Raw genomic sequence first — 19,895 nt, 5'->3', positions numbered from 1 at the left:
AACGTCCTGGCTTCATGGACATTCATTTGCTTAGCCAGTTGGGCCAAGGTTATTCAACCATGAGAAAGGAGGAGTCTTCAGTCTCTTAAGCTGGGGGTGACAGAGACCCACTCTCCTACCTGGAATGGTGATTAAGAAGACAAGTGTCTTCCCCAGATACCCACTGCCTTTGGGACTCCCTGGAGAAGGGAGGCACCCTTGGGTGTAGCCCGGCCATAGTTACCCAAAGCCGTGTTTCGCTCCTCTAGCAGCTCCACCTTCACCAGCTGGTTGACCGGGGGTGCGTCCTCCAGCCGCTCGATCAGGGCATTCACGAGGTCCTCGTGGTTGCCGGGGAAGACGCCCAGGTGGTCCCCAGGCTGGTACTGCAGCTCCTGATTCCCGTTGGTGTGGAGACGCACGAAGATGGTTGATCGGCTGGAGGGTAGAGCAGGGGAACAGTGGGATGAGGGCCACCAGCTTCCGCCCACCTCCTTGGCTCCTCTGTCTGTCCTTGTGGCTGCAACTCCCCTCCTTCCATTCTCTTTGGGGCTCAGGCCAATCAGACTTCTGGCTCCATCACTCCACGCCGCGGCTTTCAGCAAGGTCACCCACAGGCTCCTCGTGGCAAATCTGAGCGCCAGCCCCCAGTGCTCACTGTGGTCATATCCGACCAGCACTGGACGCAGCTGCCCACTTCCTCCTCCTCAATACCCTTCTCTTGAGCATCCCAGGCTCTCCTGATCTTCTCTGGCTGCTCCTTTTCAGTCTCCTTTGCCAGTTCCTTCTCATCTCCCCTAACTGGACACTGGAGCACCCCAGGGTTCAGTTCCCAGACATCTTTGCTTTCCTGGCTTCCTGCCCCTGCTTTTCTTTCCTCCGTAGCACTTACCACCAACTGACCTCCGGCAGAGTTTACTCCTTTACATGCTTTGTGGTCTGTCCCCCCCTGCCTGCCCCCTGGCCCCCAGGACAATATAAACTCTAGAGGGCAAGGAATTAGTCTGTTTTTTTTTCCGCTGTTCTATTCTGGCACCTAGGACAGTGCATGGCACATAGTAGGCGTTCAAAAAACATTTGTTGTTTGTAAGAACCTCAGACCCTCAGGATTAACCAGCTACTGGAATAGGCTCTGTTCTCTGTACCAATCAGAGTTCTGCCAGGAACCACTAGCCCATTGGAGCCACAGGCAATGATGTCCCCATTCTGTGAAATTCCATCTCTCCTAGAAATCCCAAGCTCCACCCGCTTTTGCAACCAGGGTCCTCATCTTGTCATGGAAAAGGGGAAAGGACTTGGCCTTCAACTCAGGTTCTCGTTGTGCATAAATCCCATGGTATTATGAAATTTATGGAACTAAGGAGAACACCCAGAGAGAAACTCGTCGATGCCTGCCAGGTCATGCCCTTTCTTTTGATTTTTGGATTGCAAGTGCAGGAGCTCTGTGCTAAGAATGAATCCTCAGACTAGGATTATTCTGGTCCTCTTTAAAGTTTGAGTACAGATATACCACATTTGTATACCTGAAAACTCTGGGATGGATGACTACACTTTGGTAAATCAAATTGTTTTTGTATTCTTTGAGTTACATTCGCATTTTCAGATCCGCTTTTTTCTTCCTTGCCAACTGGTTTTTGGTTGACAGAGACACTTGATATTCAACGTCAAGTTTCTACATTCTCCGCGGTATGTAAATCAGCACTTGAATAGACCAATGGGACTCGCTATTTAAAGGAGTTTTTGGCACAGCCAAGGGCCCTTTTGTGCTGCAAATAGCCGCCATTATTAAAAATAGTTGTGCTGGCATATTTTGCATGGCACCCCTGTCCTCAGTATGGGGGGGGGGACTTGGTAACTGAAATTGTGAATGATGGTGGTGGGGTGTGGGGTACCACTCTCCTTCCCTGGGCAGATTTTGTTCTCTCTGGGGCACTGATCTTACCCATTAAATGCGCTTGCGCGACTGATTCTGTTCTGAGCTCATACCAATTTTTTAGTTCCTGGAGAGCAAGGCATCAATCATCACCCCCTGCCAGCTCCAGGAAGGGGATTGGCAGAGGCTGACAACCAGCAGAGGGCGCTGTGGGGTTGCTAATTTGGGAGCCTCCAGCGCTTACCACGGGAAGCCTTTGAAAGGCCCACAAATCAGTTCCCACTTTCTCCCAGATCATCATGATTTCTTTCAGAAGTATATTTGCCTCTGTTCCTTTGGCCAGTACAAAATAGAAATGCGGAGGACCCGAACTTGCTGAGCTGGCTCACACGCACAGCCATTTCCCCTAAGTTCTCTTGAACGTAGCCGAAGGTGGTCAGGCGGATAAGAGGCAGGGATGGGAATGGAGCTGGCAGGTGGGCCACAAGGTGGGCCCCGGCTCTGCCGGGAATTTGACCACGGACACTTTGCAAGCCGCTGACCAGGCATGGCATGTGGAGAATCCCGGCAGTGAATGGCTGCATGGTCCTAGGACCATGTGGTGGGCAGTGGGCTGGTCCTTGAAGCTTTGCAGGAAGCTGATCCCCCAGTGGGTAGCAGTAGCCTGGAGACTAATTGTCTTACATCTCAGTTCTGCTGGGGGTTTCTAAGTATAGGATTTTCTAAGCCTTAAAAAAAAAAAAAAAAAAAGCTTGGGACACATATGGGCCATTGAAAAGTTTTAGGGGAGGCAAAAAGGGCAACATTGGGAAGGCAGAGCCATTTGAGCCCTTTCCCCCAGAGTATCCCCTGCCTGTGATGTATTTATATTCACCTACAGGAGCATAACACACACACACACACACTTGGCAATGGTTCAATGACAGGTTCGCAGATGAAAGAACAGTCTGCTAAGGTCCAGCATTAAATGGAAAAAAAAATTAGCTCATGTTCGTTCTTCAAAGAAAAGAGTAAACAGTGTCTGTTGTGAGCAGTTTGAGTGAATAAGGTTCATACCTTCAACAAATTTGTATTGAGTGTCAGGCACTGTTCTAGGCACTGGTGAGAGAGTGATGGATAAAGATAACAATGGGCCTGATTCTCATTGAGAAATAACTTAGAAAGATCTCAGGTGGGGCTGGTGATGAGGATGGGTGGATACTGATGGGTGGGGGCAGTGGGGTAAGTGACTGGCAGACAAGTATGGTCAAGGAGGCCTCTCTGGTGATTTGACATTGGGGCAGAGATCTGAAGAATGAGAAGGAACGGACATGCAAAGATCTGGGGGAAGAGTGTTCCCGAAAGGGGAAGCAGCATGTGCGAAGGCCCCGAGGTTGGAAAAAGTGTGGCACATTTGAGGAAGGGAAAGAAGACTGGAGTGTTTGGAAGAGGGGTCAACACAGGGGTGGGTGGTACAGAGGAGATCAGAGAGCTAGGCAGAGGCCAGATCATGAGGGTCTTGTCATGACCTGTCACGGCAAAGGAGTTTGAAGGTTTCCTAAGTCCAGTGGGAAGCTACTGGAGGATGTGAAGCTGTGGATGGACAGGCTTCCGTTTACATTCTTAAAAGATTAGTCTGCCTGCTATTTGGAAAATGGATCTTTGAGAGAAATGTCAAGAAACAAGGAGACAAGTTAGGTATCTATGGCAGGCACTCAGACCACAGACGATCGTGACCTTGCTTAAGGTGGTGGATGTAGATCTGAGATGTAGTTGAAACACAAGACCCACAGTACCAGTTGAGAGTTGGATTGGTTGTGGGAGGGAAAGTGAGGCGGCAGGGAGGCTGCTTAAGTCTTGGGCTTAAGCCAAATATTGATGTCTTCTGTTGAGATGGTGAAGGCTGGAGAGAAGCAATTTTATCAGAGGGTAGCTGGGAATTAAGAGTTCTCCCATCAAGTACTCTCCGTTATAATGTCCCATCTTTCTTTGAGATACCCCAGCGCTCAGGGCCCCTTCAGCATCTTTGCTCCTATTCTCTCTTCCTAGATGTCCCCCCTCTATTCACTAGCCTATCTAAAGCCTACCCGGCGTTTCCCCTCCTCCTTCTGACTTCTAGGACCTATGATCCACACCCCACCCATTAGCGCTCCATTATACTCTTTTCTGTATTGTTTGCTAATTGCGGTATGTAGAAAACTTATTTCCTGGCCAGGCAGTAACTGCGGTGACTTTTCTCTTTAGAGCGCAAGGATCACCTTCAAAAGGTGGCTTATTTCCTCTTAAGCACTTTGCTTGCAATTAAGGGTCTCTTGCTGGGGGTGGGAGTGGTGGGTGTGTGATGCATGATATCTTGCTATGGTCTCCTGGCTCAAACAGCTGGACTTTGGCCTTGGGCAGGGGAAAACAGGAGAGAGAGTCATGCTTTTTTGCTCAGTTATTCTTAAAAAACAAAAACAAAAACAAAACAACAACCGTATAAAGCTGGAAATGGTAGTAAGCCTGAAAATAGGTAGTGCTATGGAGTGTGCTTTTAAAGAGTTAAATGTCTAGGCACCATTTGGTCCTTTTTGAGCTAATCCATAACTGATTTTAATACGGTCTTCTGGTTCCTAACCTTGTTGAAATATCTTCTTGTAAGTCACTCAGAGTTAACTGTCCTTTCCAGAGGTGGATCGGGGGTTATTCTGGGACTACAGTCCAACTTAGCATCAAAACATTTGCAAATTACCTTGCTTTTTATGAACTATGGTTTGGAGAGTAATTTTTGTTATCTGGGCTTTCACAGTTTGTCACTGAAAGAAATTTCCAGTAGATTCTTAGTCCCTTCTCTTCCAATGCTACTGAAGTTGTACTTTTCCACAGGATGGAAATGGGGAGTACAATGCGTATTTCAAATACAGAGTCCCTTTCTGTATCAGACATCATTATGCTCTGAATATTGCATTTAACTAATTATTCAAATGGATTAATTTCCCAATCCATTTCTTTAGTGTTTGAGGATCTGGGAGAGAACATGAGAGCCCTGGGGCTCCATCCTGTTGACCACTTTATCAAAAGTTTTATGTCCAGGCACAGAGAACAGACTTGTGGTTGCCAAGGGGAAGGGGGTTGGGGGAGGGATGGAGTGGGAGGTTGGGTTTGGCAGATGTAAGCTTTTATATATAGAATGGATAAACAATAAGGTCCTACTGTATAGCACGGGGAATTATATTCGATATCCTATGATAAACCACAATGGAAAAGAATATTAAAAAAAAAGAATGTATGTGTATGTATAACTGAATCACTTTGCTGTACAGCAGAAATTAACACAACAGTGTAAATCAACTATACTCCAATTAAAAAGAAAGGTTTTAAGTCCACGTAGAAAGCACACATACTAAATTTGTAGGTGTATGAAGCTGGGATGGGTAAGGAATAGTAACGGGAATGAGGGATACGCTAGTTGCTTTGTGTGTGTTGTTTCTAATACAGCAGCCTTGTGATGCTGGTGAGGCCATAGGTATAGCCATTTGGCATTTTGACCTTGGAGTCAGAGAACTGAGCCTGCGTGGTCTTGAAAGGTCACTTGCATTTTCTAATTGTCATTTTTCATATTTAAAACGTGGATGATACTAGTACTTACTTCCTGGGCTGGTCAGAACTCTGGGAGATCCTGCACAGAGAGGACTCAAAACAGGGCTTGGAACACAGAAAGTACTAGATAAACATTGGCAATCTTTATAGCCATCGATCTCATTTTAGGTAAGGAGATAGGGGTTCAGAAGACCCAAGGGACTTGCCCAAGGTCACACAGCTGACACGTGGCAGCACTGGGTCAGAATCCATGGCTGTCCAGCTGGAGAGCCCACCCTTTGTACGATGCCAGGCAAAGAATCAAGATCTCAAAAGATCTTCATGGGCCAAAACTGCAAAGTGAAAAAGATTCCATTCAACAGGGATCAATGCAAAGACTTTCTTTACTGCCAAAAAATTTACTTATACAAGTAGAGGGATGCAGAGACCTGGCCTGATCATTCTGAAAAGACTTCAAGTCCACGAGCAGCAAGGACGTAAGCTTAATGGGAGAGCAGCATGGCTGTTAGGACAACACCTGCAATCCTGGGCGGCATTAGAGCACCCTATCCCGATCGGGGATGGTAATAATAGCCTTAGTGCACTTGGTAGTGATCACAGGACCTCCACTGCACTGTGACCACGGCTGGGAATGACATTTCCAGCAGGACAGAGGGTGTCTTTTTTTTTTCTCGGTACGCGGGCCTCTCACTGCTGTGGCCTCTCCCGTTGCGGAGCACAGGCTCCGGACGCGCAGGCTCAGCGGCCATGGCTCACAGGCCCAGCCGCTCCGCGGCATGTGGGATCTTCCCGGACCGGGGCACGAACCCGTGTCCCCTGCATCGGCAGGCGGACTCTCAGCCACTGCGCCACCAGGGAAGCCCCAGAGTGTGTCTTTTTACTAAAGCAAAAGGTTTGGGAAACCAGGTCTCAGGAAGAACAGCTGGAAGGAATGAGGACCAGGGAGAGATTGGTCACCGTCCTTGGCTGTTGGCAGCTCTCTCATTTGGAAGAACTGACTCTGTTTTGGGTGTCACTGGAGAGTGCAACTTAGGATCAAAATGAAGTGCTAGGAACATTTGCTTTGGTTATAAGGAATAGGAAGATAATTTCTAACAATCAGGACCTCAAAACACAGACGGGGCTGTTTTACAGGTTAATAAACTTCCCATCATCCCAGTGGAATTTAAACAGAGACTGAGCAGGCATTTCTCAGGATAGCAGAGAAGAATTACCCACAGGGAGATGTCAGGACTAAGTGATTTCTTTCTTTTTTTTTTTTTATGCGGTACGCGGGCCTGTCACTGTTGTGGCCTCTCCCGTTGCGGAGCACAGGCTCTGGACGCGCAGGCTCAGCGGCCATGGCTCACGGGCCCAGCTGCTCCGCGGCATGTGGGATCTTCCCGGACCGGGGCACGAACCCGTGTCCCCTGCATCGGCAGGCGGACTCCCAACCACTGCGCCACCAGGGAAGCCCCTAAGTGATTTCTGACTAAGATGCACATTACAATGAACATTAGCAGTCTGAAAAGGGTGTAGTCTCTATTAAAAATTCCTCGAAAAACCTTTCTCTTTCCCCTTTCCACAAGGATCGTCACCATTTACTTTTTTCATCCCTGCAGGTTGGAGCTTGACAAAGGGAAAGCAGGAAACCAAGATGCTAGTGGCAAGGGGGTCTCGAGGACGCTTAGAACGGTAATAGGAAGCCAGTCCTCGGAGTCCTCCTTCCTTGTTGTGGGTGGCATCTGGGGCACAGGTGGGGACCCCAAGGGGGCCAAGGTGTTCCTACCTGGATTTAGGACTCTGAAGGTTTTGACGGCTGAGGAGTCGAGCGGCTGAGACCCGCTTTTTGTGGACACTGGATAGACCTGGGGGAAGAACAACAACGGTCTTCCTGTGATGGAGTTAAACAGTTGTCAGTAAAAGGTCTCCAGCTTCTCCTGACCCTCTCTTTACCGGGAGGACTGAACTAAAGGGAGACGAAAGCAATGAAGCCCACCTTCTCTAAGGCCCTTTCGGAGGTGAGGACTCCTGTCTTCCTTGCCCCCCACACTCATGAACGTCTCCCCAGGTGTGTGGTGGGAGGTACCTCGTGTGAGTTCTGGAGCTTCGGCCACGCAGGTGAGGCGGGACTTGTTCCTCTTCCAACTGCGGTCATTGCTGATGAGGGAGTTGTTTGCCTTCTCAATGTTGACGTCATCTCCCACGCAGAACACATCACAGGCTGCCTGTGGCACACACGGGGCTTTCAGTGACCTCTTTCAGCCAGCAGCGTGCCTCCCAACAGCTCCAAGTCACAGCGTCCGTCCATCCATCAACCCATCAACCCATCAACAGCTCCAAGTCTTACTATCCGTCCATCCATCCGTCCACCCATCAACCCATCCACCGACTCATCCACCCACCCTCCTCCTCCCTCCATTTCTTCCTTCCTTCCGTTCATCCACCCATCCATCCATTCCTCCACCCATCAACCCATCCACCGACTCATCCACCCACCCTCCTCCTCCCTCCATTTCTTCCTTCCTTCCGTTCCTCCACCCATCCATCCATTCCTCCACCCATTCACCCATTCTCCCATCCACCCACCCATCAACCCATCCACCCACTCATCTACCCACCCTCCCTCCCTCCCTCCATTCCTCCCTTCCATCCATTCATCCACCTATCCATCCATCCATCCATCCATCAACCCATCCACTCATCCTCCTTCCCTCCATTGCATCCCTCCATTCATCCATCCATCCTCCTTTCCCTCCCTCCCTCCTTCCATCCATCCATCCTCTCTGCCTTCCCTCCCTCCTTCCATCCATCCATCCTTCTATTCATCCACCCATCCATCCATCCTCCCTCCATCCTCTCTGCCTCCCCTCCCTCCTTCCTTCCTTCCATCCATCCTTCTCTCCATCCATTTATCCACTCATCAACCAATCCACCCTTACTTTCTGAGTGCCTTTGACGGGATGGACATACCACATTTACTATTGACTTTGGGACCTAACCTCTATTTAATATGTAACTCTCTTATGTCATTTATTTCTAAAACCAACTTTTGCAGAGGCTTAACATTAAACAAGAAAGTAAAAACCTTAGAAATTTCCTATCTTCCTCTAAAGATTTAAAAATTATAGTGAAGGCAGAATATATTGCATGTTTGGATACCTGCGTATAAGATTTTTTTTTCTTTTTTTGCCAAGTTCATAAGTTCTCCAACTTTACTGATTCTTAGAATTACTGTTCAGAATTCAGATTTTTGGAGGTTAAAAACCATGGATAATTCCAAAGGTTTTCAAAGGTACGTTTTTTTAATACCATTTTTTGGCCTCATGTTGATTTTAACATAATCCAAATGTCCATTTGCTGATGAGTGGAGAAATAAAATATGGTATATCTATAAAATGGAATATTACTTTGGCTGTAAAAAGGAATGAAGTACTGATATATACTATAATGTGGATGCACCAGGAAAGCATTAAGCTAAGTGAAAGAAGTCAGTTATAACAGACCACATATTATGATTCCATTCATATCAAGTGTCCAGAATAGGCAAATTTATAGAGACACAAAGTAGATTTAGTGGTTGGTAGGGCTGGGAGTTGGCTGGGAGGATGAGGGATGTGATAGCTTAAAAGGTATGATAGCTTGTAACAGGCCCTGCTTCTGGAATGCCCAGTGTTGCCCGATTGAAGTCAAGAACCACACAATTATCTCCTGGTATAAACAGAGGAGGGATGCAATGGAGGGAAGGAGGATGGGTGGATGGGTTGATGGAAGGGTAGATGGGAGAATGGGTGAATGGGTGGTTGGATGGATGGATGGATAGGTGGATGAATGGATGGAAGGGAGGAATGGAGGGAGGGAGGGAGGGTGGGTAGATGAGTGGGTGGATGGGTTGATGGGTTGATGGGTTATCTTGGTTCTCTTTGCCTAGGAAGAAATGCTGGCACAAGTTTATCAACACAGCCTCCTCACTCACGTATCCTTATAGCTCAGGGGCTTCAGTTTCCCCTTTTGCTCCTTTGTGAGGATGAAAAGTGTCAACTGAATGACAGAATGTTGCACAGTCCCCTTTCTCCTGGGGCTGCTGATAACAATGCATTCCAGGGCCAAAGAAGGAGCAGGTAAAGGTGGGTCCACATTCATTGCTTTTTTGTTTTTCCCAGGATGGCCAATTGCACCACGCACCACATGCCTATGGAGGCCATTGCTCATTTATTCTCTTGACCTCATATCTAGAATAATGCTACCCAATAGGATGTCCTATCATGATGGAAACATTCTAATTGTCTAATATGGTAACCACTAGCCACTAGTGGCTATTGAGCACATGAAATGTGGCTTGTGCAGCTGAGGAGTGGCATTTTAAATTCTAGTTAATTTACATCTAGTTGTATATATGTTATTTACAAGGTTGTACAATCACCACCACTATCCAGTTTCAGAACATTTCCCTCAACCCAGAAGAAACCCTGTACCCATTAGTAGCCACACCCATTTTCCACTCCCGCCACCAAACCCCTGGCAACCACTAATCTACTTTCTGTCTCTATGGATTTGCCTATTCTGGATTTTTCATGTAAATGGAATCATACAGTAAGTGTCCCTTGTGTCTGGCTTCTTTAACTTAGCACGTGTTTTCAAGGTTCATCCTTGTAGCATGCATCAGCACTTCATTCCTTGTTATGTCCAAATAGTATTCCACTGTATGGACACACAACATTTAATTTATCCATTCATCATATTTAATGTTACTTAGTTTACATTTAAATTTAAATGATCACTTGTTGCTAGTGGCTGCTGTATAGGTCACTGAAGATCTAGCACAAGAGGAATAAGATTGTCAAAGCAGACAAACTGGTGAGATCTGAGATCCAGCCTGAGGCATGGCCCCCTGGTTTGGTTAACCAACACTATGTTTTTTTGTTTACTTGTCTACCAAATGTGAGTGAGGGATGGATTCCTCCCAGCCCTGAAATTCCAAGACTCTATAATTTTTTATAGACCAACTCTTTACCCTTAATGCAGGAGGTTGGATTCTGGTTGGAAACTGTGTATTTAGGACCACCCAAACTCATCTGAATTGTTTGAAGCTGTCTCCTGGTTGGATACATGAGGGAAGTACCAAGGATTTTCTCAAGTTTCTTCTATCTCTGATGGTTTAGGTACTCTGTCCTTGGGGGTCACTGGGGACATGATTTCTCCCCCTGGGTCTCTGAGATCTGGGCAGATGGTTACCTTGAAGACCATCTTGGCCCAGGTCCTGAAAGCCTCTTCCTGCCCACAGAGCTCATCCCCCTCCCTCATCTTCAGGATCCTCTCCCCACCCAGCTCTTCCAGGAGGGTGTCCACGGCATGTCCAAAGGCGCAGAAGTGAGGGTAAGCCCGTGAGCCAAGGCCGAACACGGAGAACCTGCCAAGAAGACAACAGAAGTTCCAGGCTAGGGGACTGGGGAGGCGTTGTGGGGGGGTGTCTGGGGTTATGGACTGTTATGTCCCCCCCAAATTCATGTGTTGAAGCACTCTCCCCCAATGTGACTATATTTGCAGATGGGGCCTTCAAGGAGGTAACTGAGGTCAAATGAGGTCATAAGGGTGGGGCCCTAATCCAATAGGACTGGTGTCCTTTAAGAAGAGGGAGAGGCACCAGAGAGCGCTCTCTCTTTCTTTACCCCCACCACACGCTCACAGAGGAAAGGCCATGTGAGGACACAGCAAGAAGGTGGCTGTCTGCAAGCCAGGAAGAGACGCCTCACCAGAAACCAATCCTACTGGTACCTTGATCTTGGACTTTTAGCCTCCACAACTGTGAGAAAATAAATTTCTACTGTTGAAGCCCCCCAGTGCATGGTATTTTGTTATGGCTGCCCAAGCAGACAAAGACCTCTGGTATCTCCAGAAGGATGGTGTTTAGCCCGTGATGGTCAGACTACCCCAAGCCCATCTGGGGAAGGCCGTCTTTAAGCCTGGGAGCCCCCAGCCCTCCTCTCCCTTCCTTCTGGTCTCTGCTAGGTACTACTGTCCTCAGGAGAAAAGTCCCAGTTGGTCCTAAGGAGGATGAGTTGGGGATAGTGGTGACCCAGAAAAATTGGCTGTTTCTTGTGTGTCCATTTCTAAGCTGGACTAATTGGGGAAATGAGTCTACATTAGAGGAAGACTTGACTCTACTCATGATACAATCAGGTTAGTTTTAAGTACAAAGAGAATGAAAACCCTAGCATAGCAGTTCTAGGGGACCTGTGTTAACGAGGAGATGAGGACTTGTCATTAACACATCCAGTGTCGGTGTGTAAACAGGTTCTTCTAAAAGGGGTTGAAAGGTTTATAAATATGCTGGCTCCACCCCTTGCAGTATCTGTGAAATTGATTTGCTTCACAAAGTCTCTTTGCATAGATACCACCAAGAAAGTGTCGGTGTTTGAATCAATGGGCGTCAAGTTAATGAGATTTTTCTGAAGTCTGGGAAGTGGAGGGCTGTGTCCCAGGTGGCCCCTCAGTCCTGCAGAGACTTGATGTCACATTTCCAGGACTCGGTCCTGGCTGTGGGTCTTGACCTCATTGGGACTGGATGGACAGGTTTATAAGTGGGATACGAACAACACCCCAACTTGCTTCTTTCCCATGTTGGAGGGTTCCGTGGTGACGGCCAATTCAGACAAGTCAAGGAGTGGGGCTATTTAGCCTACTCCTTACAGGGTCTGGCTCTGCTCTTGAATCTCTTTTTTAGAATGATGGAGCCAGGGTGGTGAAAGATTGCGATGGAGGATGAGGGAAGGAGGTGGGGCAAGTTGGGAAGGAACCCTCTGTTATTGGAGAATGAATTTGAGTTGGGGTCCAGGAGTCTCAGAGATCAAGTGAAGGTTAACATAGGTTAATATCTACTCCTTTTAAATCTACATTCATGCTTTTCATCTCATCCTCCTCTCCTCGCCTGCCCTTCTTTCCCTGGGGTTCCAGAGCCTTTCCAAGGGAAGGATGTGGGATGAGGTCGCATGTTTCCCCAGCAGTCCTTCACCCACAATCCTCCTTCAGCTGGATTCCTCACCTTTTCCCCCGCAGGGCAGTGGCCTGACAGGTGGAAAGAGCAGGTGGCCAGGAGAGGACTGGTTAAAGGATGCAGGAAGCAGCACTTCTGCCTCCCAGCCACCCCCCTTAGCCTAACACAGTTTTGGAAACTCTTCGTGCTAGTCATGCCTTGTGGTTAAGGCACTGTTCCCCGAACCTCCAATATTTATTATGTTCGAGACACCCGCCACACTTGACTACCACCCATACTGTTATTTACTTAGTGGTGCTGTTTACTTTGCTTTTAATTTGTACTCACTGGCTATTCAAACCCACTGGTGTTCACTAAGAGTTGGTCTGGGTGATTAATTCATTAACATGCTTCCTGATGCACCTGAAGGCCTGTGTCACAGCCACTTTCTAGGTTCACATTTCATCACAGTCTTCATCTTATGGTTTCAAAATCCCTATTTTAAGCTTCCAAAACAGAAGTTGGCAAACTTATTATACATGGGGCCAGACAGTAAATATTTTCAGGCTTGTAGGCCAAGAAGGAAAATCAAAGCTATTATGTAGATACCCATATGACAAAAAAGAAAATATATTCCTGCATACTTTTGGACAAAATTAAAAATAGAATAATAATAATAATAGTTGCTGGGTACAATTTTTTAGTTATATATGTCTACTAATGAGAAGAATGGAATTCTATTTTTGGAGGGATAGCATTTTGCTTAATTGGGGTTCAAAGGTAATGTTTTCTATCATCAAATAAATTGTAATTGTTCTTCTGTAAAAACCATTCTGAGCTCATGGGCTGTACAAAAGTATACAGTGGCCAGGCTGAATTGGGCCCATGGGCTGTAGTTTGCCAACCCCTGCTCTAAGCCATGATAGATTTAGTAAGGGAAAAATAGGTCTGACTGTCAAACCATGGATGTTTCAACGTCAAGCTAAAGAAAATGAACTGATGTCAAAACCCATCAGTTCAAGGGTGAACCCTATGTAAACTATGGGCCCTGGGTGACAATGGTGTGTCAGTGTAGCTTCATCAGTTGTGTAAATGCACCACCATGGTGGGGGATGCTGATGGTAGAGGAGGCTGTGTGTGTGTGTGTGTGTGTGTGTGTGTGTGTGTGTGGGTGGGCAGGGAGTATATGGGAAATCTGTGCCTTCTCCTCAATTTTGCTGTGAAGCTAAAACTGCTTTAAATAGATAAAGTTTATTAACAAGCGTACCGATGGGCACTTTCCTGGTAGTCCAGTGGTTAGGACTCGGCACTTTCACTGCCATGGCCCCGGGTTCAATCCCTGGTCAGGGAGCTAAGATCCTGAAAGCCGCGTGACTCAGCCAAAAAAAAAAAAAAAAAAAAAAAAGGGTACTGATGAAAACAATACTTGAATATCTAGGAACCCTGTGATCTCTATCGTCTGCTAAGCACTGTCCTGAGCCGGCTTGGAGAAGGTTCAGTTGGTGAAGGTCTAAGAGATTCGTGGCCGGGCCTGAACACACTGCTTACATCAAGCCTCATCTTGCCCAATGTCTGTCAAACCAAGGGCTTGACATCCAGCTTTCTTTCTTTCCAAATACCCATTAAACCAAATTCACAACCATTGAAATATAAAACATCTGTCCATGTACAATCTAAAATGCTCTCATGGGATGTGACTATGCTTTGGGTGACATGGGGTCAGGACAGTATTTTTTTGAATGTGACTGCACACTGGAGGCAATTAGGGAGATTTACAAAAAGAGAAAAAGCAATGCTTGGGTCCAATTTTAGACCAACTACATCAGAATCTCTGGAAGTGGGGCTTGGTTATCTGTATACTGCAAACGCCTCCAGGTGATTTTGATGAGCACCCAAGGGTGGGAACCACTGGGTCATGGTAGTGTGTCCCCAGAAGGGAGGAGGATGAGATGAAAAGCATGAATGTAGATTTATTTATTTATTTATTTATTTATTTATTTATTTATTTATTTATTTTTGTGGTACGTGGGCCTCTCACTGTTGTGGCCTCTCCCGTTGCGGAGCACAGGCTCCGGACGCGCAGGCTCAGTGGCCATGGCTCACGGGCCCAGCCGCTCTGCGGCATGTGGGATCCTCCCGGACCGGGGCACGAACCTGTGTCCCCTGCATCGGCAGGCGGACTCTCAACCACTGCGCCACCAGGGAAGCCCCATGAATGTAGATTTAAAAGGAGTAGATATTAACCTATGTTAACTTTCACTGGATCTCTGAGACTCCTGGACACCAACTCAAGTTCATTCTCCAGTAACAGCACTTACAAAGGGAGCTCGCTGAGTGACGGGTGGGGCACTAACATCCTTCAGCACAAATGATGTGGAATTTGTGTGATGGGGCGAAGCTTGGGTGACAGGAAGAGGCCACAGGAGGGGCCCAGGTCGTGTGCTTTAATGGGGGGAGGATGTCCCCAAATAGCCAGAGTGCAGCTGGTTATTCGAGGGATAAACAGACATGGAAGGGAGACCCCCCCCCGGCCCCCAAGAAAGAGCCCACTTTTTAACTCAGTCCAGCTCCGCAAGAGCCTTCGTCGTCCCTGACACCCTGGGCCCCCCACTCACCTCACATTCGCCAGGGGTCCCGCACTCTCAAAGTTGCCTCTGAGGTCCGGCCCATCAGCCGATGATTTGCGGGAGTCGGAGTAGGAGGAAACACTGTTGAAACGAACCTTGTAGCTCCTGCCAAGATGAAAGAGAGTCTGTGAGCTCTGGCTTGGAGCCCCTTCCTGGGGTCAACACCCCATGCCTCTCCAAATCACCAGTCCTGGTTCTAGGGCCTTCCTTTGGGTCTTGAGTGAGACCATAACACACCTATGGCTTTGTCTAGAATGTATCAACTCACCCTTGCCTGCCAAAAATGACACCTAGACATCATTTGATGCTACCTGTTGGTGGTTGCCAAGGAGAAGGGGCGGGGAGGGGGATGGAGTGGGAGGTTGTGGGGAGCAGATGTAAGCTTTTATATACGGAATTGATAAACCACAAGGTCCTACTGTATCAGCACAGAGAACTATATTCCATATCCTGTGATAAACCATACTGGAAAAGAATATGAAAGATAATGTATATATGTGTATAACTGAGTCACTTTGCTGTACAGCAGAAATTAACACAACACTGTAAATCAACTACACTTCCATAAAAAAATATTAAAACGGAAAAAAAAAAGAGAAAAGTTTCGGACCACGCTTGAAAGAAAGAACAACAGTCCATTCCTTAACCCATCAGACCACGTTTCCTTGCTTCCCAAATTTTAATGAGCACAGGAATCATTCTGAGACCTTGTTAAGCAGCACATCCTAATTCAGTAGGTCCAGGGTAGGGCCTCAGATTCTGCATTTCTAACAGGAGATGCTGCTGGTCTCCTCTCCTCACACTGAGTAGCCAAGAACTGCGCTCGTGCTGTCTACTACAGTAGCCATTGGCTGTGTGTGGCTATTTAAAGTTAAATTCATTCAAATTCAATACAATGAACCATTCTGTTCCCCACGTGCACTAGCCTCGTCTCAAGTGCTCAATGGCCATGAGTGGCTAGTGGCTGCCGTACAGGATGGTACAGATATAGAACATTTATATGCCCGTAGAAAGCTTTATTGGATGGTGCAGGACTACCCCATTCAACATTCTCTTTCTTTTTAAAAATTTTTTTCCATTTAAAAAAATTGCAGTATAGCTGATGTACGATACTGTTACAGGTGTGTAATATAGTGATTCACAAGTTTTAAATGTTATATACGCCATTTATAATTATTATAAAATATTGACCATATTCCCTGTGTTGTACAATATAACACTGTAGCTTATTTTATACATAATAGTTTGTACCTCTTAATCCCCTATCCCTATCTTGCACCTCCCCCTTCCTTCTCCCCACTGGTAACCATTACAACATTCTCTTTCAATAAAGTTTTAGTCTTTAGACATTTCAAGGGTCTCTCACATTTCACATTTCAAGTAAACTGAAAAATGTTCAGCACTGACACAGCCTGAAAAGAGAATGGATTTCTTATGAAGTTGTTTCAAAGGGGAAGAAAGATGTCATTGGGACCTCAGCATCAGAGGCTCAGGAGCCTCGAGATTTAAAAAAAACAAAACCATGAATGGTTTTCCAGTTTTCCTTTAAAAGTGGTAAGTCTTGTTCTCAGATAAGGCAAAAACCAAACCAAACCAAACCAAACCAAAAATGTCTCCAAGAGCAACAAAACAAAATCAACTCCCAAACTAAAAAACTCCATAAAACTCTCAAATCAAAACCCAAAATACAAAAACTCAACACACAAATCTGAGTGCAAAAGACAAAAAAAGAAATTGCACGTTCTGGCAGCAGGGTTTCTAAGCTGGATGTTCTTCAAAGTTTTTGCTCCAGCATCAGGAAAGTTCTAAATATATGTAAGTGTATTTGCTGCCCTAAAAATAGTCTCACATTGAGTCATTTCTCCAAATAAGTCCTGTAACATATCAGGGGGTGGCTGTGTTGTTAGTGTGGGAAGGATGGTTGACGGTTGTGGGGTAAAAATAACAGCACTGTGTTTGTATGAGGCTTGAGGTTTTTCCAAATGCGTTCCTCTTTGTTATTATCCTTCGATCCTTGCAACAGCTGCCAGAGGTGGTTGGGGCAGAGGTAGTTTCTCCCCATTTGGCAGATGAGAAAGACGAGGCCCAGAGAGGTCAAGCAGTTTGCTCAAGGTTACTCAGCGCGTTAGTGTCACAGCCTGGGTTAGAACTCAGGTCTCCTTGAGACCTGGGTGTGGCCTTGGATGCTGCAGCATTGGGCATGCGCACACATACCTACCAACATGCACACAAGCGCTCACACCACTTATGCACACACATGAACGCAAGGCATACACGTGCACACATTCGTGTGCACGCACATGCACAGGCGAGTGCACGCACACACATGTTCCACCTGCGCTGGCTGTCACGGGCTGCAGCCAGACCGTGGACTTCTGTGTCACCTCGGGCGAGGGGAGGCCCTTTACAGGGAAATAAACGCAAGGGTTCCGGGTACCTAGAGGGGAGAATGGATGGTGCCCTATCTCTCCCTGAAGGAGGGGTGAGGGGGACCTACTGGAGGCCACCAGGATAGGGTGGGAAGGAGAGAGGCAGGGAGAGTGAGGACTAAGATGTTGGCCTTGAGCACAGAAGGAAGGCTGACCACCAGGGACTCAGCTGTCCCCTGGATATGGAATGTAGGCAAGTTTGGCAATGTGTGCTTGGCTGAAAGAAAACCAAGAGGGATGCTGTGCAGAACACAGCCTCTAACCACCAGCCAGCCATGGCATCCAATGCTCAACTTAAGACCTGTTCTGTGGTGGAGGAAACACTGAGATACTCTCACAGAAAGGCAGCTCTGTATGCACATGCCATATGTTCTCTACTTTGGGGGGATTTAAGGGTTTTTTCAAAGGTAATTTTGGTTACGGGTGTTTGCCACCTTATGAAATATCTTTAGAACCGAACCCCACGTTAGATGCCATTTTACCAGGAACATCTTTTGACCTCAGGCATTTTTCACCTTATGAGATACCCTTTTTTTTCTTTTGCCTGCACTGCGCAGCTTGTGGGATCCTATAGTTCCTAACCAGGGATTGAACCCAGGCCCTCAGCAGTGAAAGTGCCAAGTCCTGACCACTAGACAGCCAGGGAATTCCCGAGCTATCTTTTGAGGTCAGCCTCCACGTTAGTGGATGCAACTCCATCAGATGGAAAAGTTCTCGGGGAAGAAACTCACTGATTCTGAATGTTAGGTTTCCAAAGGGCGGCCATAGTAAGAACAGATATTTACATAGTGCACAACTTTTCATAGGATGCTGACATCTGTTTTCTAATGTGATTCTTACAAGTTAGAAAATTCATGCAGGTGGAATAAACCCAGTGTGATGGGAAAAGAAACTGAGGCACAGGGCTGTGAAGTGACCAAAGACCAAATAATCTGCCCCAGAGGACGACAGACGCCCACCGGCTAAAATCAGTCACAAATGAACTTCAGGTCACAAAGCTACCCAGAACTCAGATGTGAGCCCCAGAGGCCAAGAGACAATTTTCAGTTACCCTCACAGGGTGTCACGTGACACTGGCGGGTCTTTCACTTACCTCCTTTCCTCGTGCCCAGAGTTGGGGTGCCTCATTTCCATCAAGGCGCAGCCAAATTTCTGGAGGCCGAAAGAGACAAGCAAAATGTGAGGCATGTATGATTAAATCTGGAACGGGGTCGGGGAGAGGCTCTGGGGACCTAACTGGCAAAAGAGGAGCCTGATGCCTGGGGTCCAGGGCGTCAGGGGCTCAGGCTGGGCAGCAATGCTACATGTGGAAGAGGGCTGTTTATAAAGGGCTACAGGTGTGGACTCGCCTCACCACCCCACAGCGCACAAATCCCCTTTGTGGCTTTCTACAAAAACATGGTCCCTGCTTCTTTCATCTGGAGCAGGGGACACCAAGCTCTTGATTGCAGCATCCATTCCAAAGAGGGAGCTCACTCAGGTGACAGCGTTTTCACTAGGGATCGGCTAGTCAGTGGACACCCGTAGACTGAAGACTTGGAATCGTCCACTCTTGGCAGAACTTGGACCCAAACTGAGGTCACTGGCTTTGAGGCTTTGCCACTGAATAGCAGGTATAAGCGATGCCCCTCTTTTCTGCTGATGGAAACACGTGCCAGAACAGGTAAAAGCTCATCTCACCTCCCCATTCTCAGGGGGGTCTCCATTTCCAAAGGTGCTGGTAACCACCAGGGCCAGAGTTTCATGCTCCAGGTGTACAATGTCATATTCTTCCATGGACATCACCTACGTGGCAGAACGAGGGGTGGGCAGAGGAAGGAAGAAGGTAGCGAGAAGAGAGAAGGGGCAGAGGAGAGAACAACGCGGTGGGGGAAGAGAGGGGAGGGGAAGATGAGCCACCTTGAGCCGTCGCCTTCGGAAGGAGACCCAAAGGTTCTGGGTGCCACTATTTCCATGGGCTCAAGTGGGTGGAACTAATGGCTGTTGGCAGTGTGGGACCTTTCCGTGGTCACCTGTGGCCTCAAGGACTACAGAGAGTCTGGGGCAATGGGCTGGCTGTCAGTAAAGACAGATCTTTTTTTTTTTCTTTTTTTTTTTTTTTTTTGCGGTACGCGGGCCTCTCCCTGTTGGGGCCTCTCCCGTTGCAGAGCGCAGGCTCAGCGGCCGTGGCTCACGGGCCCAGTCGCTCCGCGGCATGTGGGATCTTCCCGGACCGGGGCACGAACCCGCGTCCCCTGAATCGGCAGGCGGACCCTCAACCACTGCGCCACCAGGGAAGCCCCCGTAAAGACAGATCTTGATTAAGACTCCTGGCCTTCTTACAACCAAAGGATGCTGGAATCTTCTTGATCACATTTAGGCTGGGAATGACCCAGCTGGATTTGACCAGTTGTCTGCTCCACTTCCTTTCTAATCCTCTGTCCAGCAGTGTGGAGGACCTGGGCCAAACAGGTCTGAGATACCCGCCTTAGGGAAAG

At 47.4% G+C, this 19,895-nt stretch overlaps 1 protein-coding gene and 1 non-coding gene across 2 annotated transcripts in view; one reads left to right on the top strand and one right to left on the bottom strand.

Moving 5' to 3' along the window:
• NOS1 (nitric oxide synthase 1) overlaps window positions 1-19,895 on the bottom strand; it is a 95,582-nt gene that overhangs the window by 12,563 nt on the left and 63,124 nt on the right. The window contains exons 14-20 of the mRNA XM_007455852.1: window positions 19,099-19,203; window positions 18,512-18,570; window positions 14,978-15,094; window positions 10,625-10,799; window positions 7,479-7,617; window positions 7,179-7,257; window positions 224-417 (exon numbers count right to left, since the gene is read on the bottom strand). Coding sequence (XP_007455914.1) covers window positions 224-417; window positions 7,179-7,257; window positions 7,479-7,617; window positions 10,625-10,799; window positions 14,978-15,094; window positions 18,512-18,570; window positions 19,099-19,203 — 868 coding nt within the window. The remainder of the gene's footprint in view (window positions 1-223; window positions 418-7,178; window positions 7,258-7,478; window positions 7,618-10,624; window positions 10,800-14,977; window positions 15,095-18,511; window positions 18,571-19,098; window positions 19,204-19,895) is intronic.
• TRNAE-UUC (transfer RNA glutamic acid (anticodon UUC)) lies at window positions 13,641-13,713 on the top strand. The gene has a single exon. It is a non-coding gene; the product is annotated as a tRNA-Glu (tRNA).

The sequence above is a fragment of the Lipotes vexillifer genome, unplaced genomic scaffold (genome assembly GCF_000442215.2).
Source record: "Lipotes vexillifer unplaced genomic scaffold, Lipotes_vexillifer_v1.1 scaffold970, whole genome shotgun sequence".
In the NCBI taxonomy this organism is placed as follows: Eukaryota; Metazoa; Chordata; class Mammalia; order Artiodactyla; family Lipotidae; genus Lipotes; species Lipotes vexillifer.
The sequence above is the reverse complement of the archived record's forward strand: the minus strand, read 5'-3'. Positions and strand labels throughout refer to the sequence as shown.